Genomic DNA, 24,914 nt, shown 5'->3' on the forward strand with positions numbered 1-24,914 from the left:
ACAAGTAATGATGACAAGCAGTAATGAGTAGGGAGTATGAGGCATTCGAGACTGGCTTGGGCAAGATTTGGAGAATCCTTGGAGCAGGGCAGAAGAGGGAGTTCAAGATGGCTTTCAGAATTTCAGTCTGTCTCATTTTGGGAAAGATGAATTCATTAACTGGAGATAAGGAGCTCTGAAGGAGGATGAGATTTGGGGTAAAGTTGATGAATTTTGTTTTGACTTACTGTCATTGAGGTGCTTGGGTGCTTCCATCCATCCATCCACCCACCCGTCCAGCATTTACTGGGCACCATTATGTGCCAGATTCTCTGTGAGGTATGGGAATACAGGAAAGGCACTTGCAGGTTGTTGACAGTGGATCTGTAGATGGCTGACACTGATCCAGCATGTAAATGCTATACCGTAGTTAAGAAAAAGTGCTGAGGCAGGCACTCAGTTGAAATTGTGAGTGTGGAACTTAAAAGTTGGAGCCAGAGGGGCAGGTTGGGGATTCATCTGCACGAAGGGAGTCAAGAAATCCAGGAAGTCAGAGTGAGTGAGCCCCCAGCCGTGGGCTCCACTGTGGGAGAAGACCTTGTCCCAGAGTGAGGGGGACTTGGCAGGACGTACTCCCAGCTTCCCCGCTGTTGGTGCTGCACTAGGTGCAGGAGAATGTACCTTGCTAGCTAGCTGTTCTCTAGATGTTGGGAAGATGAGAGTGAAATGAATGAATGGATGGAAAGTACAATGCTATGGGGCTCAGGACTGGGGACTTAGACTTCTCTTCCTTTGCTACCAGGTAATTTTTATGTAAGGGATCAGTTTCCTTAAAGATGGTCACACAAGTACATATTTTCTGTATTTAAATGTAGTTTAACATAGAGCAAACAGCAAAAATAGCATTTGCAATATTAATGTTTATTAAGAATTTCTGAGTATTCAAACTCAACCTTTTAAAAAATGTTGAAAATGTCCAAGTTTAATTCAATGTCAACTGGTCATTTCTTATTATAAAAATGTCTTTCATTTGGAAAATTGCAGACAGCAACTAGTAACATCCTCTCTGGATATCATGTGGAAGACTTAGAAGAGGGTAAGTACCAAATTCCATGTAACTTTTGGTAGCTGTGGTTCTGGGCATTACTTTTTTATTGATTATTGGGAAGAAATTTACAGTATATGTAAGTGGATGTGTAGGCAAGAGTATAAATTAATTTTAAGAATATGTTGCGGATGTAAACAATTTTTTCACTGGCCCCTTTTGATAGAATAATGGACTAGCGGAGGTAGGAGTAACTCCAGAGGTCCTCTATTTCATTTTTCCTGCCTCCATGTAGTTCTGAATTTAAATCTCATTATTAGCAATCTAGAGTTGCTGAATTCTACATTGTGAGGGAGGTCTTTTAGTCTCTCTCTCTTTCTCCAGGCTAGTGTAATACCACTTTTTGGAAGTTCTGATCTGTAAGCTGAGGTGTTCCTTCTGCAAATAAACTCCATGATTTTCTCTTCTCTTACTGGAGGAAAGGGAAGAGAGACCAGCATTTGTTGGACACTTGCTAGCTACCGTGTATTGTGGTAGGTAGTGGCTTTCACAAAGACGAGTACTGGCTTCTCAGCCCTGGTCATCTTTGTAATAGGTGATGAAACTGGCATTTATTGAGGTGTAGTAATTTTTCCAATCACACAGCTATACAGCCTTAAACTCATCTTGGCTGAATGTCTTTTGTTTTTTTGATGGGGGCATGTGACTTGTGAGGAAATAGAGAAAGGCTATAATGTTCTTGAAAACTTGTCACTGCCCAGCCTCTGTAGCCCTAGCCTTTTCTTTTGTAAACCCTATTTTCCTTTGTTTATTTGGAACATTTTATGTAAATGAATCAAAGCTCATTTTATTCAGAAGCAAACAAATGTTATTTTTTAGCTCCTATCTCAGAATTCAATTTTTTGAACTTTATTTCAGTTGTAAAGAAGGATTACTTTATACACTGACATATGTCAGACAGATCCTAAGGAACATGGATGGAATTTCTTCTCATTCATTATGCCATAATGGAATTATTTTATAAAATCTCCTTCCAGGATATGATAATTTTGTCATTCCTGAAGTAATTCCTGATAGAGAACATTTCATAGTTAAAAATGACAGGCATGCCCTCATCCTCCCTTTAGTTGTTAGGGATAAGACTGGAAATAGGTCCACCAGTTGCTCAGATAGAGAGAGAGGGTCATCGGCTTCACTCAGCTGCTGGGGAACAGCTTCTTCAGTGATTTGTTTCCTGTGGTTAATTGATTTAACTCATTTGGTAGATTACTTTTTCGGTAGAGGCAAGTATGTCATGTCCTTTTTACATCATCTGGGATGATGTTGCTGGAGAGTTTAAAGTGTTTCTTACACGTTAAAATACCAGAATTATTAGCAAGCTTCAAATGATAAGACTATATCCTGATTACTCTCTAGGATCTTGTAATGGTTGGCATTTCCGCCCACCACCTAGGGGAATCACAAGCAGCGAGGAATATACTTTGTGTAAAAGGTAACGTGAATTTTTTTTTTAAACCAATGACATGTCTTTATTCAAAGGGTAGTTAATTTTCCTTCACGTTTGAAAAGTAGTAGTTCAAACTTAATATGTGAAGGAAGAAATATGATTGAGTAGAGTAATGATTGAATATAAGAGTAAGATGGTTTATTTTCAATTTGAAACAGAAGCCATAATGGTCGTTGTCATTAAATAATAAAAATCATATCAATGAGCCTTCTTTTAATTACAAATGACAATGATCTGGATGGAGATTGTTAAGATTTTGTTTAGAGGTTTTTTAAAATACCAGTTGGATTATTATGACTGAATTTAATTTCTGGTCTCCTGTTTATGTGAAATTTACTGAAGTTACAGTGATTGAAATTGAAATTACATAAATCGAAATAGAGCATAAAAGATGAAAAAATGTTAAATTATTTTAATAACTTTTCTTAAAAAAAGAAAACCATGTAATCTGTATATAGAATTTATGAGCAATTTTTATTTGAAGAGATAACCTTTCAAAGTTTAATAATTATATATTAAGATAGTTATTAAAGTCACATTTAGATAAGTGAACTCTGGTTCTTTTTATAAGAACTTGTAACTAGTGGGATTTTAGTTATGAAGTCTCATTACTCTAGACTGCTTTTGATAGTGAAGGATATTTGATGTGTAGTTTTGGTGATTGAATGGTCAAGACATCCGATTTGATCTTACAGTAGAAATAAAGAAACTAAATTTGGAAATCTTGGTGGCATTGTATTTTAGAAGAGGTAGAATACAGTCCTTTGTAAAGAAAATGTGAAAAATTTATAGTCCAGATAAGAATATCAGACTTTCAATTTTTAGAAAGTAATTTAAAACAAAACAATAGAAAGACAAAGAAATATTTGGCCCTCTAAGACATACCTAAGAGAAAAAAATGCATGATTTTAAATGTACCTTATGAAGCATGAAAACAATAGATAGTATAATTTAAGTTCAAGTACTTTGTATACCATTAAGAAAAGCTTTAAATGTACTTATCTTTTCAAATAGGGTGAACCAACTGATAATTTATATTGTGCTGTGGTTCATTTTGTATTTCTTATTATCAACATTTTTCTGGTTGAAAAATTATCTTAATATAACCTCTTATCTACATTTTGCCATTTATAGTTTAATTTTCATTTTTTTCTCTCTGAAGACCTCTTATTAATTTTCTTATGTTTCAAATGTTTACAAACTGGTTGGACCCATAATTTTGCAGGGTATTTAAAACTTAAAAAAAAATTAATGATCAAAGTCTTGCATTTTTATCTGTTTTGACCACTGAATTGTCAGTTGCATTTTTTGAGTCATAATATGAGAAACCACTAACTTTGTATCCTTTAAAATGAACATTTATGAATTTACCCACTGAAGAATTTAATGTGACTATTGAATTAATTGTGATCTATGAAACTTTTTCTTACTTTATTTAAAACATCAAGCAAATTAATATACTCTAATATTTTCAGTGAAATATAGGTAATAGTAATGTAGAAAAGAGGACAGGCATTAGATTTGAAGGTGAAAAGTAGAAACCTTACAGTGATAATTTAATGATATTAAAATTTTTTTCAGAGTCAAATTTTTAGTATGTAGAAGATTTTCTTTAGGCCATATCATTTTGGCAAGTAAGGCATACCTGTGTTTGATGAACTAATCCACTTGATGTCAGTGTTGCTTTAGGAAAATTCTGCTCTAAAAGGAATTGTCTGATAGAGTTGTTTTAACACACAGGAAGCTACCTTTTCAATGCTGGTTTTTGTGGGTGGGTGTGGTTATGATTATGTTCTGCTTTAGCATCCCCTTATTCCAAAGAAAGAGGTCAGCAAATCTGGGGAGTTGCTGTTTTGAGTAACTGTTGTAAATGTTCTTTAAACCTCTGCTTACTCCTCTGTGCAAGACAGTGTGATAAATATGGGCTTTCAGGAGATGAAGTTTTGTTTTTGTTGTTGAGGAGTCAGAGGGCAAATGCTGGAAGTTTATCTTTTAAATGGTCCAACGAAGTATATGATAAAACAGTCTTTCCTATTCTACTTAGATTTTTAGAGCAAGGAATCTGTAGGTATGGTGCCCAGTGTACTTCAGCACATTCCCAGGAAGAACTAGCAGAATGGCAGAAAAGATATGCTTCACGGCTTATAAAATTGAAACAGCAAAATGAGAATAAACAGCTCTCAGGCAGTTACATGGAAACCTTGATAGAAAAGTGGATGAATTCATTATCTCCTGAGAAAGTGGTGAGGAAAATAAACTGCATTTTTTTGTTTGTTTGTTTTAAGCAATGATTTTGTTTTAGTCTTGACTTCATTGTGTCCTATATTTTGGCTTTTTCCTTATCCTTTATATGAAAAACTTAATTGTTGATAAAGTATGTTAGTAGCAAAAGTTAGACCCATTTGCTAATAACCAAAGAGCAGAGCCAAGCCGTTTGTTTGGAGACTGGCAGATGTTATGTTAACTTATTTTCATGTAGGGAGTTTTTACTGCCATTTTTTGTTGTAAATTTTCTTTTATCTTCTTTTAGCTTTTTATTTTGTTACCCAAATAACTGAAAATTAATGTATAAAATACCTTGCTTTGTTAACAGTTCCATCAACATCTTTACTGTTGATGTTTATTTACCATGCCAGAAGTTTTTGTTTGTGCTTTTAGGAATAAAAACATAACATTAATTCCTCTCTATTTTCAGCTTAGTGAATGTATAGAAGGAGTAAAGGTAGAGCATAACCCTGATCTGTCGGTTACTGTCAACACCAAAAAATCTCGTCAGACATGGACCTTTGCTCTCACTTGTAAGGTATGAATTTTATGCTAATTAGAGAACGTAATGTTTTTCTCATTTTCCTTAAAGCTTTTTTGGACTTTTAAATCTCTGTGTTAAAGGGCATTGAAAATGTTTGAATCCAAGTACATTTTAATGTAGGTTCTATATTGTGCTAAAGTGTATATTTGTGTTTTGATCATTTAAGGTATAATTATTTTTAGATTTTTGAGATAAAATCTTTTTAGATGTTTAGATGGTTGCTTATTTATTTATTTGGTAAAGAGGTCTTTGGCATATTGTCTTCCAAATTTGGAACATAGGATGGGGTTCATGGCTTATAATTAACTATTTAAAAACTGAATTGTTTAATCTGGCAGTTCTAAGATATTTAAACAATGACAACTTGTTTTTATCTTTGATTTGATAAACTCACAAATTTTGTAAAAATGGGTTTTTAATATGAGACATTTTCAGTTTTTCCCCTCTTGAATTATAATATTCAAAGGTTAAGAATGAAGCAAAATCAAAATTTTCTTTGAATCTGTGCAGTGGAAAAGTATTGTGTATTTTTGGTGGCATTTCTTCCACTGTCCAGCTGCATCTTGGGATGAAAAGTCTGGGAATGTTTGGCTTCGGCCTTGAACCCAATCCAGTGCCTTCAGAGGTAACTGCCCTCCTATGAACACTTCCTACTTGAGGCAAAATAAAACCTTTTCAGGCCAAGGTATGGAAAGTTGGAGGTCGATGGTCATACAGGGTGATAGCTTTTGCCACAGTGAAAGATGAACATATCACAGGAAGAGCAGGGAGGCTAGTGATGTCTCATAAATACATCATTTAAAAAAATTTCAGCTTTATTGAGGTATAAATGATATTATAAAGATATCATTTTAACAGCTAACTTTTTAAATCATTCTAATTTTCTCTTAAATGGCTCATGAGCACAGTTTGTATTTTAAACAGTATCTTAGAAGCATGGGAAAGTAGAAGTTCCTTATGGAAATATTTTCATTGAAGAGCCCAATTACAATTGGATTTTTCACCCCTTTGTACTCAATGAATTATTTTAACTTCCTTGTAGCCTGCAAGAATGCTGTATCGTGTAGCATTGCTTTATGATGCTCATCGTCCTCATTTTAGTATCATTGCAATATCTGCCGGAGATAGTACTACCCAGGTATCACAAGAAGTCCCAGAAAACTGTCAAGAATGGATAGGAGGAAAGATGGTCCAAAATGGATTAGATCATTACGTGTATAAAGTCGGGATAGCATTTAACACAGAAATATTTGGAACTTTTCGCCAAACCATAGTTTTCGACTTTGGATTGGAACCAGTACTCATGCAAAGAGTAATGATTGATGCAGCTTCTACAGAAGGTAATATTTAGACTTTTTTCCCCTGATACGATGTATTAAAAGGCACTATAATAACAACATTAAAAGATATGTATTGGCCCCTAAATATTCCGTGCATAGAGAGGGAATAATAAGGAAAAACATCCCAAATCAATTGACTCATTAGCTGTGTAATGGAATTAGAATGGTTCACATTATACCCTTTTCTCTTTATACAGACATCAGGCAAAACATGCTTTGAGGGTCCCCAAACTTGTACGAGTAGATGATCAGGTCTGTTTTGGTCTACCAACTTCATTTTTCAAGTAAGATGGTGGTAGCGCAATAAAATCTTTCAGTATTAGTTGGGGCAGAATATAATTTTAATGGTAATTATGAACACACCTACAATGTCTATTTCCATGTCTGACTGACTGTCCAGTTAACTTTGCTGATATTAGTATATTATCTCTGAGTGAAAAGTCCTAAATATAAGCTTTCATAAGTTGGTTTTGTTTATTCACTAGTATAAAGGAGACCAAGGTGCCTTTAATAGGGTCTGCTTTGTGTTCTTGGGAAGAGGTGGCTGGTTTCAACATGTAAGCCCACACAGAAGATGATGAGTTATTTCGTATACTGTCATATTACTGTCTATGCCTAAATTTTATGCCAAGATCTAGCAGGGCAAGGACAGGGCATGTCAGCCTACATTTCTTTGGGTCTTGGTTGGATTAATAGGTTCTTTATTTTATGTAATGAACACTAAATATTTATTTAACACTTCATATAGCAGAGCTGCATGAAGGCTTGCTATATTGACTATAACTAACCATATGGTGGAGAATGTTTTTCATTGTGTATCACAGTGTCCCATTTATAAGAACTGAGAAGCTTTTTTTGTGAGCAAATGTTAAGATTTTATGTTTTGGACCTAATGAGGTAAACCTTGGTCTGTCTTCTTCTTTACTGCTACTAAGGTTAAAGCAGCATTTGTGCTCAGATTGAACAATCAGGCATTCCCTTCTTGTATATGTCCTGATATTACTCAGACTTCATTTTACCCTTATTTCTCACTTACCTGTTTTTGTTATGTTGTATTATGTTTTTGTTAACCTCTCAGTACTCTTTGGAATCTGATTATGTTAATTCCTATGGCCAAAAAGATATAGTTGACAAAAATATTTGATTTATATTTACTACTATAGGAATTATTTGGCAAATTTTTTCTGGAAAGGGCCAGATAGTAAATATTTCAGGTGTTGCAGGGCAGATAGTCTCTTGCAACTACTCTGCTCTCACTGTAATGAGAAGGCAGCTGTAGACAGTATGTACATGAATGGGCATGACTGTATTCCAATAAAACTTTATTTTCAAAAAGAACAGTGGGCTGGATTTGTCTTGCACGCCATAGTTTGCCTACCTCTGATTTAGTAAGTTGCTTTTATAATCGAGAATTTAAGAACTTACTAGGAAGAATCCTTTTTAAATCATGAAGAGATTTAAATCATAAAAGAGAGACCAACATGTATCCCCTCCTGTCAAATATAAACCTAAAAGAATATTCTTGGCTTACCATGTGGCTTGTATTTTATGTTTACTTTTAGATTGGTGGTTTGTAACTCATGATTCATTTTCCCATAGAAATAACTTTGTAAGTCTCGAAAATCTGTACTAGTGAATGAAAGCCTAACTTAATAATATAAAATGTTAAATGTTGCAATAATATGTGAGAGTAAATGATACTATTAAGGCAGGTAAAGAAGGTGGTCATGAGACTTACACAATGTCTGACACACAGTAGGCATTTAGTAAATTGGTATTATTTTTACTATTAGCCGTGATTAAAATAATTTCTGGCTTTACAAATAGAATGAAGAAAGCAGGAAGAGAGAGAACTTTTTAAAAAAGTGGTGCCTGGGACTAGGGTACTCAGAGAGGGACTCAAAAGCCAAGATAAAGACCTGAGCTGCTAAAGCACAGCACCTATGGCTCTGGGCAAGAAAATGCAATATCGTGGGTGGAAGAGAAGTTGTCCAAGATGACTGTTTTGAGAACCCTCATGGGCTTGACAGATTGAGGTACTTGGACTACTTTTGCCTCAGTTGTGTGCACTTTTCTAGTTGGAGAAAAAGAGTGTGGACAGACTTACAAGTCAAATTGAATTGGATTTGAATTCTGATTTTCTACTAGTTATCTATGTGACCCTAGGAAGAGTACTTAACATTTCTGAGTTTCATGTGGAAACACCTGTAAAGTGAGGCTAGTGATAGCTGTCTTTGAGGATTCTAGTGAGAACTAGAATAAACCTTGTACAATGTGTGACACACAGTAGGCTTTTAGTAAACAGTAGCTATTATTTTTACCATTAGTCATGATTAAGATAATTTCTGGCTTACAAATAGAATGAAGAAAGTATGAAGAGAAAAGAATTTTTAAGAAAATGATGACTGGGACTAGGGTGCTGGGAGATGGACTAAAAAACCAAGAAAGACCCTAGCCGCTAAAGCATAGCACCTATGGCTCTGGGCAAGAAAATGTAATATTGTGGGTGGAAGAGAAGTTGTCCAAGATGATTGATGTTTTGAGCATGGTAACAGGAAGAAATAGTTCCTCTTCTGATGTTTCTAATGTATCAGTTTGAAAATGTAATGAATTTTATTTTTCATTCAGTTATTGTAGAGGGAATTAATACAGATAAGGATATCTTCCCATTTGGAATTACTACTATACCTCTGCTAAGATACTATGTTCTTTTTTAGTGACTTCTTTGCAGTTTGATATCTCTGCTTGTTTTCTTTTAAACAAGTTTTTGCCTCTGAGTAGTTAAGTTATAGAAAATAACTTAAAAAAAGCATTTTCTTGAACTAATTTGGAAACATTAAAACAATTTCATATAGTGAAGTCTGCCTTTCAAGGACAGAAAAAAATATTACAAGAGAACAATATCAAATGTACAAAATACATTTTATGATATGAGATTTTGAATATTTTAAAAAGAAAAACTTAAATTTAGGTTTAGGCAGGCTAGATGACATTGGTTGACTCTCTTGGTCTGAATTAGCTAATCTTTAGTTCTATCTTTGATATTTTCCCTACTCTTAAAACTGATGTCATTGAATATGTTGATGTTTTTGTAAAGTTCCTAAAATTTTTATTATGTGACTATTTTTATTTCATTGTGAACTGTGTACAGAGTTCCAACAGAATTTTGAAGAAATGAAAGCACGGTATAAACAGTATATTATTTTCTGCTTCTATATTAGTGCTGGTTAGTCGTTTGCATATTGCAGCACAAGGACTGAGGACAAAAGATCTTTTATGAGAAATCACAATTTTATAAACATTCTGAAAAAATAAAAATGTACAGTGTCAGTCTTCTATTTGTATCTTGTCCTGGAATACTTGTGTGGATAACATTTAGAGATGCTGAGAGCAAGAGAACTTCTTTGTTAAATTTGTGACAATGTGACAGCCTGGCTGATTTCACCTCCAGCCTCACCCAATTCATTTGATATTCCTTGGCCTGGAATTAGGAGAAAAGTGTCATTCCAGGTACAGGTTGGTCAAATGCATTTGGGAATTGGGGGACTGAATTATGGTTGGGCTTTATCATGTTCTCATATAGTTTTGATAATATTGTAAATTATATCATAATATAATTTGTTTTCTGCACACACAAAGAAGTGTAGTAATGGTGTGAAACCAGATTTGAGTAGGAAATATATCATTTCTGCACTTGATTAGCTGCTGTTTATTGTTTAAGTAAGTTTTTGTCCTTAAATGAATGCTAGAAGCATACATTTCTCTTCCAAAGTTATAAATTTAGGTCATCCTAGACCATTGATTATATCAGTATTTCCAAAACTGAGTTCCATTGAAATTAATAGATGTTATATTAATAATAAGTTGAGTCCTATGTACAAGTGAGTTTGGAAATGGTGAATGCATTATTTCCCTCTTAGAGATTCACAGTGGACCTCAGTAATTAAACACTCCGTGTCTGTCAAACTGATTTTATGATGGAAATTAGTTACATTAGTGCATTACTCCTTTAAGTTAAAGTCAAGTTATATAGCACACATTTCTTCTTCTAACTCATTGTTTGTTTCTTTGTTTTTCTTTTTACTTATTAAAGTATCACTGATACACAATCTTATGTTGGTTTCAAATACATTACACAGTGGTTCAACATTTACCCCAGTGGGGTCACTGTCCATCAATATAGGAAGATGTTACAGAATCATTAACTGTATTCTCTGTGCTCTACTACTGTCCCCATGACCAACCTATATTGGGATTGTGAATTACTGTGCCCCTTTATCCCCACCCCCTTCCCTATGGTAACTGCTGGTCACTTCTTAGAGTCTGATTCTGCTGCTGTTTTGTTCCTTTCAGTTTTGCTTTGTTGTTATACTCCACAAATGAGTGAAATCATTGGGTACTTGTCTCTCTCTGCCTGGCCTATTTCACTGAACATTAATACCCTCTAGCTCCATCCATGTTGTTGCAAGTGGTTGGATTTGTTTTCTTCTTATGGCTGAATAATATTCCATTGTGTAGTGTACCACATCTTCTTTATTCGTTCATCTACTGATGGACACTTAAGTTGTTTCCGTATCTTGGCTATTGTAAATAGTGCTGAAATAAACAGGGGTGCATATGTCTTTTTGAATCTGGAATTTTTTTCTTTGGATAAATTCCTAGGAGTGGAATTTCTGGGTCAAATGGTATTCTTATTTTTAGTTTTTTGAGGAACCTCCATATTGCTTTCCACAATGGTTGAACTAATTTACATTCCTACCAGCAGTGTAGGAGGGTTCCTCTTTCTCCACATCCTAGGCAGCATTTGTTGTTCCTAGTCTTTTTGATGTTGGCCATCCTACCTTGTGTGAGATGATACCTATTGTAGTTTTAATTTGCATTTCCCTGATGATTAGTGATATGGAACATCTTTTCATGAGCCTGTTGGCCGTTTGAATTTCTTCTTTGGAGAAGTGTCTGTCAGATCCTCCGCTCATTTTTCAATCGGGTTATTTGGTTTTTGGGTGTTGAGGTATGTGAGTTCTTTATATATTCTGGATGTTAACTCCTTATCGGATATGTCATTTAAGAATATATTGTCCCATACTGTAGGATGCGTTTTTGTTCTACTGATGGTGTCCTTTGCTGTACAGAAGCTTTCAAGTTTGATGTATGCCCATTTGTTCATTTTTGCTTTTATTTCCCTTGTCTGAGGAGATATGTTCAGGAAACAGTTGCTCATGTTTATATTCAAGAGATTTTTGCCTGTGTTTTCTTCTATGAGTTTTATGGTTTCATGACTTACATTCAGGTCTTTGATCCATTTCGAGTTTACTTTTGTGTATGGAGTTACACAGTAATCTTCATTCTCTTACATGTAGCTGTCCAGTTTTGCCAACACCAGTTGTTGAAGAGGCTGTCACTTCCCCATGGTTTATCCATGCCTTATTTGTGGTATATCAATTGGCCATTTGTGCTTGGGTTTATATCTGGGCTGTCTATTCTGTTTCATTGATGTATGGGTCTGTTCTTGTGCCAGTACCAATTTGTCTTGATTACTGTGGCTTTGCAGTAGAGCTTGAAGTCAGGGTGTGTAATCCCCCCAGCTCTATTCTTCCTTCTCAGGATTGCTTTGACTATTCGGAGTCTTTTGTGGTTCCATATGAATTTTAGAACTATTTGTTCTAGTTCATTGAAAAATGCTGTTGGTATTTTGATAGGGATTGCATTGAATCTGTAGACTGCTTTAGGCAGTATGGCCATTTTGACAATATTAATTCTTCCTACCCATGAGCATGGGATGTATTTCCATTTATTGGTATCTTTACTTTCTCTCATGAGTGTCTTGTAGTTTTCAGGGTATAGGTCTTTTACCTCCTTGGTTAGGTTTATTCCTAGGTATTTTATTCTTTTGATGCAATTGTAAATAGAATTGTTTTCCTGATTTCTCTTTCTGCTAGTTCATTGTTAGTATATAGGAATGCAACATATTTCTGTGTATTAATTTTGTATCCTGCAACTTTGCGGAATTCAGTTATTCTAGTAGTTTTGGGGTGGATTCTTTAGGGTTTTTTTGTGTACAACATCATGTCATCTGCAAGCAGTGACAGTTGAACTTGTTCCTTACCAATCTGGATGCCCTTTATTTCTTTGTCTTGTCTGATTGCCATGGCTAGGACTTCCAGAACTATGTTGAATAAAAGTGGGGAGAGTGGGAATCCTTGTCATGTTTCTGATCTTAAAGGGAAAGCTTTCAGCTTCTCGCTGTTTAGTGTGATTGGCTGTGGGTTTGTCATATATGGCCTTTATTATGTTGAGGTACTTGCCCTTTATACCCATTTTCTTGAGTTTTATTATGAATGGATGTTGAATGTTGTCAAATGCTTTTTTGGCATCTATGGAGATGATCATGTGGTTTTTGTCCTTTTCATTGTTTGTTACTGAACTAAAAATTCTACTTATTTATTAATTCAAATTTGAATTTGAGAAAAAAACCCATAGTTTTTGGGTTTTTCTCAAACATTATTTTCATGATATTAAAGCATCCAGACCTTGTCTATTTGGAGGAATAAATTTTTTTCCTGTTATATGGCAATCCTGCAAACTGGTCAAGGAATATATATAACTTTGACTTTGCTTTTTTTCAGTGTTTTTCCCTTGGTGAGATTCAGGTTCAGGAAAAGACACTATTTGTACTAAAAATTTGTTTTTAGATTAAAGATGTGCCTTAAAAATGTGGCAAAAGACATCTACAAATAAGGAAAATTTAGGAAATTAGGAAAAAATAAGGAAATTACTGAGTTTTCCCCTTGCTTATAAAACAAACTACATTATACACTATATACCAGAACTTTGAATAATGGAGAATTTTTGCTTGACAAAATTGATTTGGAGTTCTTTGATTATCTGGAAACTACATATTGAAAATTAATTCTTACATTCAAATTTTAAAATTTGATATGTATGTATATACTTTCTCTACTTTGAGTCTAGCAATGTGTGTTAACTTTAAAATTTACTATTACTTGAAAATGATCTTCAGTTGCCAGAGTTTTTGGTAAATTAATGACATGTTATACCTGTGTTAAATATTACATATTTAATATTATGTGATCAGAAAAGTAATAGAAAAATAGATGTTAATATACAATTTACTTGTCAATAAAAGAGAAAAGTAACTGAGTAGAAGCTTGTAAAAGTATAACGTACTCTGGTGCTGTTACTTTGCTGGTTTAACTTTTTATTAGCCTCTTTAAGAGATGAAAATTTGGAACAGCAACACAATTAGCTAAGAGATGTACATCTTCCCTCCATGTAGCAGTTTTGTTGAAAGGAACAATATTGAAATGGATAGCTGAACATGGTAGTTTGGGATAACTTCTAGATTCTATTTTATTGTTAATTTGAGCTGTCAAGACTTGTAAAGCCACAGACCAAAATGGTTTCTAAGGAAGAGTGTGGTATCTGATTTTGGAGTTAAGAATCATTTAATCTCATACTCTCTCATTCCTAGAAAAATATAGGTGTTTTAAATTATTTAATATGCATTTATTGCAAGCCTCTTCTGTGTCAGCCCTTCTTAGAAGGCATTGGATTTTATTTTTTCTCCTTTATCTGCTCTTTAGGTCTTGTTAAGGCTAATTTTCAAGTCTGCTGTACTAAATACTTCAAGACAAAACAAACCAAGCCTTTGTAAACAAGCTACTGTATTAGAATAGTAACTGTGGCTGAAACAAGAACACTGTTATTCTCAGTAATCAGAAGGGCAAGGGATAAGTTGGGAAGTGTATCTTGTATCAGACTAGTTATTCCAACCTTGAATTCTATTTTTGACAGTAGCTCTTCCCTTGTTATCTTAAAATATTAGGTATGCTCTAATTGTCTTTAACTTTTTCGTGTAAAGCATATTTATAGCCTCTGCCATACTTTAGGGTAACAAATTCCAAAAGTTTATAATATCTTTCATGTTTGCTTTGAGATTTATTATTAATTATTAATTATTATTGGAGTTGGTTAATAAGTTACTTTTAAGTTCTCATGTGTTTTTGTGTGTTGATCATAACCTGTTCACTTTTCATCTTTTCCAGAGCATTTTTCATTTTAGCCTAATCTAGTTGGAAGAAAAGTACTTATCAAGAAAGTGCTGGCTCAGGCTGCCCTGAGCAGTACATATGTCGGGTTTAGATGTTAGCAGGTGCTAACACCTGGAGCTGGTGGGGGTTAAATGAGTCCCCGTAGTAGCATGTCTAGTGCCCTTATGAGGGTCCTCATCTCCCTCATCTATTTAAAGAGAAACTCTTAGGACCTAACAACCTTTAAGCACTATAAGTTGGGTGGGTAATTTAACAGATTTAACAAATTTCTTTTTACAAGTGAGAGGATTGGAGGTAGAAATTTGTCTCAAGTTCAGATGAAGTAGGGAAAGAAAAGTGGTTTTTGGAAAATGCATCCTTAGTAGTCACTGTCCACAGTTAATTTTTGACATCTTAGGTAATAAATGAGATCAGTAGTTTGTAGACTTTTTGATGTTGGCAAACATGGATTTTTTTCAAGATTTTCTTTCTGCTCCCTTGGCTCGCTGCTCCCCTGTACTGTGTTTTTACTCATTTTTAAGAATAAGTAGAATAAAATTTAACATTGTTAGGGAATTGTATTTAAATCATGCTGCCTGTGGGAGACACTAATTTCAAGAATTTCACAAAATTGGTGGGAATCATGGCACTATATAGATCAAATGAGAAAAACAAATACTATTTCTCATGCCACTTTTCCCCAAAAGCCTGAATACTGGCCCAGAATAGAATGAATGTATAATTTGCTTTGCATATTAAATAGGTGATACAAAAAGCTTTTTAAAAGGAAAACTGTAATGTCTTAGATTTGTTTTTATCCCAGTTACTTAAACATCAGTTAGGAAGAACTAGTGATTTCTTAAAGAATGTGAACAGAAGATTGATCTAGGCATAGTCTGAATCAATTTCTTATTTAAAATAAAATGATGTCCCCAAAGATTGTTAGATATGTTTGTATTACATGTTAAATAGATTCTTCAAAAGTTTGTAGCATTTTAGTTTTATTTTTAAATAACTGGTTATTGGGTTTTTATCACTATACCATGGCTGTTTCTCTTTTTGACTTTTGAATTATGGAAAATAATTATGTATATCCTTGCTTTTTTGATAATAATTAGCGTCTGATGTTGAGTGATGGTATAATCTGTTTAGGAATGTTGGCATTTATAGAATTTAAATATTTTTTTGTAGCTGTGACCGAATGATTGAGTAGACAGGGCCCCATTTTAGAGGAAGAAAATGTGGTTAGTTCACTTTATGAAAACTACTTGTGAGGCTACTGTGAAAACAGACCATCATCACCTCATATGTCATCCAGAGTATTTTAGAAATGCAGATTTTTAATGAGTGGACTGTCTTTATATCTTGATGATTATAGTTGTATTTATGTTGTCATCTGAGGAATAGTAAAACTGTCATGTAAAAATTAAAAATGCCTTTACAAGGAGCAAAGGTAAGAAATGAGGGCCTTTTTTATATTTAAATTAGGGTCTTTAATCTTCAGTATTATATTAGGATCAGCTATATTCTAATACTGAGAAATTTCTCTTGGTGGATGATTATACTTAGATGTTTTTAATTTATATGTAACATTTAAATGTAGTGAAATCTCTCACTGAGCAAGACATGGCAATTGTACATGTTGCTCTCATTTCAAAGATAGAACAGGATAATTTGTTTGACTTTGGAGACTAACTGATCTCTGTTTAAACCGTTTAACTCTTTAAATTTCCTAAAATTTTAACTTGAATTGTAAAATCCATCTTTCAGTTATGTTACATTAGAATTGGATCTTGGCCTAATGAGTCATTTAAGCAACCCTTTTCCCCTTTCGTTTAACTTTTTATATTTATAGGTATATGTTCCACCCAATAGAAAAATACTGTGCGCTGCAAATAGAGTGAGCCTACCCAGTGCTCAGAATTTTTTATCTATTTCACCCTTTGCTGGTGTTATGCTACGTTTTTTTCACAGATGTCAGAACTTGAATAGCCATTTGACTTTGTGCCCTACTTAGAGTATAATTTTTCTGAGGCTAAGCTGGCATTTGAATGTTACATTATATCACATTTTAATGTGGAATTAGCAGTGTTGTACATTAATATTATCTAAAAGATTTTTTGTTGTAAATTGACTTTCAGAGAGTTTCACTGTGCCTTACCACACAGGAAAAGATTCACCCTTTTAGTTTTCTAATCCTCTTTTTCTATAAAGGGGCAGGTATTGGTAATAGGAGAAAAGTGATTATCACCTGATAGATTTTGTCTTATGAGGAATTTATCATATTTTCTTCCTGCGGTTCAGATTTCTCCTGACTGAAGAGTTAAGTTCTAAATGTTAATCTGCATTTTTTAAATGTTGATAAGTGTTTTTGGCATGTTCTAGTGTGGTGTAAAAAAAAAATGGATTCCTATTTGTGTTATTTGGTTAAGCTAGACCAAAAAAAAAAAACCATTTCTGATATGGGGAAAATACACTGTCAAGTGGGTTTTTGTATTGTTTTGTTTTTAGGAATTTTAGTTCTAGTATATAAAATGTGTAACATATTCTTTGAGAATTTTAATGTTGTGTTCCTTTATAAATGTGTTTTTTGTTTCCATTTAGATCTTGAATACCTGATGCATGCAAAACAACAGCTAGTAACCACAGCTAAGCGGTGGGATTCTTCTTCTAAGACTATTATAGATTTTGAACCTAATGAAACTACTGATTTGGAGAAGAGCCTTCTTATCAGATACCAAATTCCTCTCTCTGCTGACCAGCTATTTACCCAGTCTGTTTTAGACAAATCACTGACCAAGACCAACTATCAATCACGATTGCATGACCTTCTCTATATTGAGGAGATAGCCCAGTATAAAGAAGTTAGCAAGTAAGTTACTTTAGAAACACTTAAAAAAAAATCTCACCTTTGGATGCTATTTTTCATTTTTAAAATGGAGGTGTGGCTAAGTGAAGACAGGTAGTAAAATGGTTGTTTTCAGTAGCTGTCTATGAACTTCTTGAGGCAAGAACTGTGTCCTGCTCATGTTGGCATCCATAGAATTTAGAACAGTTCATTTCCACAAGTCTCTGCCCCATGCTGGGAGTATGAATGTGTGGTCCCTGCTCTTCAGGAGGTTTCTGTTAATGGTAGTCAGAGCAGGCATTCAACGAATATTTGTTTTGGGAAGTAATTTTAAGAATGACATTTTAAAAATCTTCCGGAAAACTATTTCCTAATAGTAAAATACCCTTATAGGCATTTATAAATACTCTATTATATTTTACATTTTATCCATATGCCACAGGTGAAGACCAAGAGTTTAAACCAAAAGCTTATTTGAATCATTATAGGAAAGGTAATCTTAGAAATGAGAGTTGGAGTGAAGGAAGATGTTAATGAAATAGCTGTTTTATTTGCTTATAGCATTCTACTTTTTAGATACAATGGGAGCAAGCCTTAAAAATGGAATCACAGTTATGAGACATGAACACATCTTTTACAGTTTTCCCCCTAAATACAGCCTAACTAACATATTTTTCTTTTCTAACCTGCCTTATTGCTACCTTATCATTAATATTATAGACAGATACTGAACATTCATTAATGGATATATTCAGAAAAGGAAAAGTGAAAACTTAGAGATACCTTTGTTACTCTATTTATAGATTATATGAGATCTAACTTTTGGAAAACAACTAATTACAAATTAAATACATATAAAAATTACAAAATCAGATGATATATATTTTTCATTACTGTAAGACTTTTAATCATGGCCCAATGATGTTCTCTTAAAAGATTTTTATTGATTGTATCCATATATAGTTCTAATGAAATGGTCATTAATTAAATGACAGCGGCTTGTATCATGTACATCATTCACATTGTTAATATGCATGTATATTATTATGTATAAGGAATATAGTATTGTCTAGAAGAGAAATTCCACATAAGGAATATAGACCCCCCCCCCTTATTCTAGGTTTTGCTTTCCATAGTTTCGGTTACTTGGGGTCAACTGCAGACTAGAAGCAGATGACCCACCTTCTGACTTATTATCAGAAGGTCAATAGTAGCCTAACACTATGTCACAGTGCCTGTGTCATTCATGTCACTTCATCTCATCATGTAGGCATTTTATCAGCTCACATCATCACAAGCAGAGTGAGTATAGTGAAATAAAATACTTTGACAAAGGGAGAAACCACATTCACATAGCTTCAATTACAGCATATTGTCAAATTGTTTTATTTTATTATTAGTTATTGTTGTTAATTTCTTATTGTGCCTAATTTATCAATTCAGCTTTGTCATAGGTATACAGATACAGGAAAAAACATAGCATATACAAGTTTCAGTATGGTCTGCTGTTTCAGGCAACCACTGGGGGGTCTTGTTCTTCACAGATAAGGGGGGACTACTCTACTGAAATTATGTTCTTGAAATTTTTTAATACAGTGAAGATCTCATGATATGATATTAAGGAGAAAATAGGTCAGTTATGAAACTTTATCCACTGCAATTCTAATTCGGCATATTTGAATATACACACATATGAATACATTTGTATAAGAAAATATTGAAAAGATTGAAAGCAGAGTGTTTTAGTTGGTGGGATTACAGGTGATTTTATGTTCTAATATATAGTTTCCTTGGTTTCTAGAAGGTTGTACATTATCTGTGTACAACTATTATAATGAGAAAAAGCAAACAAATGAAAAGGAAACCAGAACATTATCGGTTGTAGGACTTGATGATCATGGTGTAAAATTGCCCCTAGATATGAAAAGGAAGATTGGGGTAGAAAGTGTAGACAATGTGGTAAGACATTGATAAGATAGTATATGGTCTTTTTATAGGAACATCTGGGCTTTCTCTCTGTTTTTTTAATCTTTAAAATTAGATCATACTTATTGATTGAAATAGGAGTATTTATTAAATGAATATAAATCTGCAGGATCACTTTTGATGTGTATATTTTGAAGGATCTTAAAGATAGCAGTGAGAATTTATTGCTACATGTCTAACATGATGAGTAGATAGTAACTGTATAAGAGAATTCTGAAAAATTTCCAGTGATCTGTCACCCAAAGGTAACCCTGAATGTGAAGGCTGGTAAATTACACTTCTGGATTTGGTAGGCTTGTAAAACTTGGTGAAGTCAAGTATAGAACTGGTATACATACACAGAAGCAAACCCTATTAGTTATCAGATAAGAGGTCTCAGAGGACATGTATAAGTAGATAGACAAGGGACAAATAACAGACATAAATTGTAAGGATTTTTATAAGTCTTTGACAGAGTTTTATACACTGCTTAAAAAGTTTATTTTCTGTTTTCTACTTTACCCTGTAAACTTAATATTCATATGCATTTTAATGCTACCTCAAAGTTAGTTCACATTTGATTGTTATTTCTTTAAGCATAAATAACATAACAGATATTTTTTTAAAATATGGATTTCAGGGAGGTCTGAATGCAGCTTACTACCCTATGCTGTAGTGTAGACATCAGCAAATTTTTTCTGTGAAGGATCAGTGAGTATAAATATTTCAGGCTTTGTGGATTCCCTGCAGTCTTTGTACAAAACAAACTGTGTAGCTGTAGTCAAGGGCTATACAAAATAAACTAAAGATTGGATTTGGCCCTTGGGCTACATTCTAGTGTGTTTGGTGCATCATTTTGCCTATCTGTTCTAACCAATACCAGCCGCCAAAGCAAACCCAAGTCACCATTAGAATGGTGAAGAATGTTTTGTTGTGGATTGAGACCCAATTTAAAGCCAAAAGACAATGGTATGGGTAAATGGACTCATCCCTCTAAATGACTTGGATGTATAGGACAGTAATAATATATTCTGTATGTATCGAAATGTGCCTCTTTGAGATCTTGTAGTCAGACATACCACGTGATTGATAGGATATTTCCCAAGGTCCAGAAAGTGTATTGTCATTTGTGAACTTTGACAGTTTAAGCAGAATATTACAGTTGACCCTTGAACAACAAAGATTTGAACTGCATGAGTCTACTTATATGCAGATTTTAAAATAAATATATTGGAAACTTTTTTGATATTTGTGACAATTTGAAAAAACTCTTAGATGAGCTACATAGCCTAGAAATAGTGAAAAAGGTATGTCATGGATGCATAAATACATGTAGATGCTAGTAATATACTACTGTAAAATCAACAGTAGGCTATTAGTAGTTAAATTTTGGGGGAGTCAAAAGTTATACACAGATTTTTGACTCCATGGAGATTGGTGTCCCTAATCCCTGCATTGTTCAAGGGTCGACTCTACTAATCATGAAAGTATTATCAAGGGAATTCATACTTACATTTTCACTTTAGCATTCCTTTCTTGCAAATAGACTGAATGAAGCCTTTCAAGATTAGACAAAATAATTTTTGGCTTGCGGTTGGATTTAGTAATCAAGTTTTAAAGAAGATGATTTTTCAAATCAGTCCAGAGATAAAGATTTCTTTTTTATGTCAAGTCTTAGTGTGGGATGTGTGGAGGTGGTAAGGATAATACTGCGTTTCATTTAAGATTTAGAAACGTTTCTGAGTTCTTTCAAGATAGAAAAAAGAAAAAAACTTCTCCGTAGCTACATATTGATTTGCCTTCAGTAATACTCCTACCTTGAAGTGAAATCTGTCTGATTCTAAGATAGACATTTTCAAAAGAAATTGACTTTGGCTGAAGCTGTTGTGTCCATTGAACTGTGTGATGGCATGCCTAATAGGGTTGTTGTGGCTTCTCAGTGGTAATAGCTGGCATGACACTATTGATGAAATGGTGTGTGGATGCACATTTCATTGTTAAGATGGGTGAGGCCTTTTGGATATACTGTTTCTGTTGCTCTGCTTAAATAAACCCAGGTATTGGCTTATTACCTTGGTTGATTTTTGTTTATTCCTTCAGTCAGAAATTGCACGAGGTGAAATTCACTATATATCTTTGACATTTTTTTAAAGTTACACTCAAGAGATATAACTATTGCTAAGATTGATGGAGCTATATTTCTTTTAGCTAAGCATGGTTTTAAATTGGTTGAAAATGTAGTTGGCTACTATTATGCCATTCCCCAAAAGGTTAGGAATTATATGTATGCATTAAGGTTGATTTCAAAATGTGACACGCAACAATGGAAAGAAGGTTTTTCTTCTTAAGAAATACCTTTAATTGTAGGATATACTTTGTAATTTAGGTATTTCTGAGTTATAAAATCTTAAAAATACATGTTATTTTAAGTACCTAGGAAAGCTTACTAGTGTAATATAGTTTTAGCCTGTTAATCTTTCAGAAAAATTAAATGTTAATAGCTAGAACTTCCGTTAGAAAGTTTATGTCTGCATCTTGAACATATGATGAATTTTCTGTGGGAAAAGCTGTATTTCTTAGTACTTATATTTTCCAGTGCCTCTGCCTTAAGAGTTTTGTTGCAAGGCACAAATAAATGTCACAAGAGGATTGTCTTATTGCTTTAAAACTGTGAGATTAATTTTTCATTTTGTTAAATTGTGATCAAGTGTTTTGGAATGGTGGATTCTGAAACAGGTGTCAGCAGTGAAACTTTAATATGTTGCCTAAGTTAGTTGAGAAATTATAGGATTTGAAGAATTTGTTAGGAAATAATACAAAGCAGTTGAAATGGGAATATGATACCTGAAAAAAATCAGATTATTACAAAAATGTAAAATTAATTCAGTGAACAAAATTTACTTAGTCCAAGTCTTAGGTTCTAGGCTAGTTACTGCTGATTCTAAGGCAAACTAGTTATATTTTTTGTTTCCCAAAAGTTTGTAATCCAGTAGGGGAGACAGACCTTTAAATGTAGGGTTATGCCATGGTGTCAAATCAGCATTGTGATAGAGGAATGCATAAAGGCCCTACCGGAGAGGCACTTATCCTGCAGGAACGAAGAGGAGAAGGACAGTCAAGTCAAGGAGGGAATCAAGTCTGCTTTGGGGACCAGGTGGTATTTAAGCAGAATTTTGAAATGCAGATATAACTGTGAGGGGAAAATAGGATCATGGTATTTAGTTAGAAGAATGATGATATGAGAATAAGAGTGTAGAGTTTTGGGAGAAGCTCCAAGTTCATCATCAGAGCTGTAATGGAGGCACTGGTAGGGTGGTGAGAGACAGTGCTGTTTCAGCCTTATCCTCAGAGCTATATATAACAAACTGCTCATCATCAGACTTGCATTTTACAAAGTCCTCTGGTCATGGTTTGGAGAACAGATTTGAAACAAAAGTTGCATTAGGAATTTGTTTATAGTAATCCAAGTTAAAAATACTGAGGTGCAGATGAGTTAGAACGAAGAGGAACTAACAGGAGTTGGTGGTGGGGGAATGAAGGCTGGTGAGAGAGACAAGGGCAAGGATAACTTGGTGTCTGGCTTGGACACCTCGGTGGGTGATAGTGCCATTGCCTAAGCTCTTTAGTACATGGAGGATGGGTTTGGGTGACATGTGGGGAAGTCAGAAAGTGATTCTGTTTTGCTTGTACTGAGTTTGAAGAGCACAGAAGCTATTTGGCAGTTGGGTTTATGGCCCTAAGCTGAGAGGCCAAGGAGATGGTGCCCTCACCTAGTGAGAACCCACAGAGTAAGAAGACTTAGATGGAAGATAGAGCAGCTGAAAGGCAAGAAGAAAACTAGGGAGTATGACTGCAGCAGTGGAGGAGAGAGTTTAAGGAAAGTAGAAAGTGATGGCAAAGTTAGAAAGAAATAACCAGACACATGTATATCAGCTTTAGCAATGAAAGGGTCATTTGTGAATGAAGAATGCATTATAAGAAATGTCTGTTCTCTGAGAAAGTTTTTAACGACTCTTAATCTCACTTATATGGATAGTAAGAGGAAATTAAAAGTTAACTTCACTTAAAAAGCTTGAAGAACCTGAGGGTTCCTGTTCTATTTTAAAACGTGTCTTTTATTAAAGCAGGTGAATGTAGATTATGTGTAAACTGGGGAGTGTAGTGTACTTTTGTTTCATTTCCATTTTAAAGCTTGTTTTTATATGAATCCTCAGTACACATTCCAGTCTTTAAAGAGTCAAATGTAACTAGATAACATGTAACTAGATAACTAGAAAAACATCCATTTTTCTTTAAACTGTAATCCTATTTTTCTAGTTTGAATCTAGTGAAATGTGCATAGAGAATGAGAGAACTTTACTGTGATTTTTAGTAATTACACACACACACAAACACACAGCAATTAGTGCTAAAATTCATTTGATCCTCAAATAAAGCCACATTACTAAATATGAACTTTAGAATGTATTTACATATATTATGGAGCCTTAAATGGTCTATTATAAATCATCTTTTAATTACTAATGGAACCTGTAAACTCTTATGACTTATTACATGGATGAGTAGCTATTCAGATGTTATTTTCCATAAATATTTTATTCCTGTAAAAATATTTCTTCTTTATAATTTTCTAACTTTAAAGTATATAAATGGACATTCAGAAGTTTAGTATAGTGTTTTAATTAGATTTGATTTCCCAATATTGTAAGCAATACAGATGTTTCCATTACAGAAATTTATGTTTTTAAACAGGATTTTTTTCTTTTCCTTTTAAGAATTTATAAGACATTCTTGATATCATGTGTACAAAAGATCTGAAAAAAAATTCCATAATACCATTAAAAAGCAACCTTTTCCACAAAAGGATAGATTTTTTAAACAATTTAATTTTTTCACTCAAATATTTTAAACCTCTTAAGAAAAAAGTAGAAAATGGTCCCATTCTTACCACTTTGTCTTCTTTCTTACAGTACGATTTCAGAATGGCTAAGGAGAAAACCTGTAGTTAGTTTAAATCATTCTGTTTCTTCATATTTCTTGACTATAAATTAACCTTCATTCTCTGTGCTGCTTCCACATACATATTCTCTTAGGCTCATGCATACACATGGAAGTGTGAGTGCACCAACCATTGTCTGTAAAGATAGCCTTTAACTTCTCTTCCCATAGTTCTTGCGTGAGATCTCCCTTGATGCAGCCATGAAGAAAAATTTATTCTTGATGTTATTATCAGCATTGAAAGATAAATTTTATGGTTGGAATCTTTTGGAAGATCTGCTTGGAAAGCATCAGTTAGTAAAAGTTGTGGTTGTAATGCCATCCATTTCCTCTTAGTTTTAGGTGATTTTAAAGTCTTAATTATTCCAATGG

General features: G+C 33.9%; 1 protein-coding gene across 7 annotated transcripts in view; it reads left to right on the plus strand.

The window, feature by feature from the left end:
* HELZ (helicase with zinc finger) overlaps window positions 1–24,914 on the plus strand; it is a 164,561-nt gene that overhangs the window by 41,868 nt on the left and 97,779 nt on the right. For 5 of the 7 annotated variants that reach the window (XM_017652794.3, XM_017652797.3, XM_017652796.3 and 2 more), the window contains exons 8-13: window positions 1,024–1,075; window positions 2,441–2,516; window positions 4,576–4,774; window positions 5,227–5,334; window positions 6,383–6,680; window positions 17,336–17,603. In XM_017652794.3, the coding sequence (XP_017508283.3) occupies window positions 1,024–1,075; window positions 2,441–2,516; window positions 4,576–4,774; window positions 5,227–5,334; window positions 6,383–6,680; window positions 17,336–17,603 (1,001 nt within the window). Of the gene's footprint in view, window positions 1–1,023; window positions 1,076–2,440; window positions 2,517–4,575; window positions 4,775–5,226; window positions 5,335–6,382; window positions 6,681–17,335; window positions 17,604–24,914 lie in introns of those variants that run through there. The other 2 variants (XM_073235798.1, XM_073235799.1) reach the window with 2 other exon arrangements.

Source organism: Manis javanica, chromosome 4 (genome assembly GCF_040802235.1).
Source record: "Manis javanica isolate MJ-LG chromosome 4, MJ_LKY, whole genome shotgun sequence".
In the NCBI taxonomy this organism is placed as follows: Eukaryota; Metazoa; Chordata; class Mammalia; order Pholidota; family Manidae; genus Manis; species Manis javanica.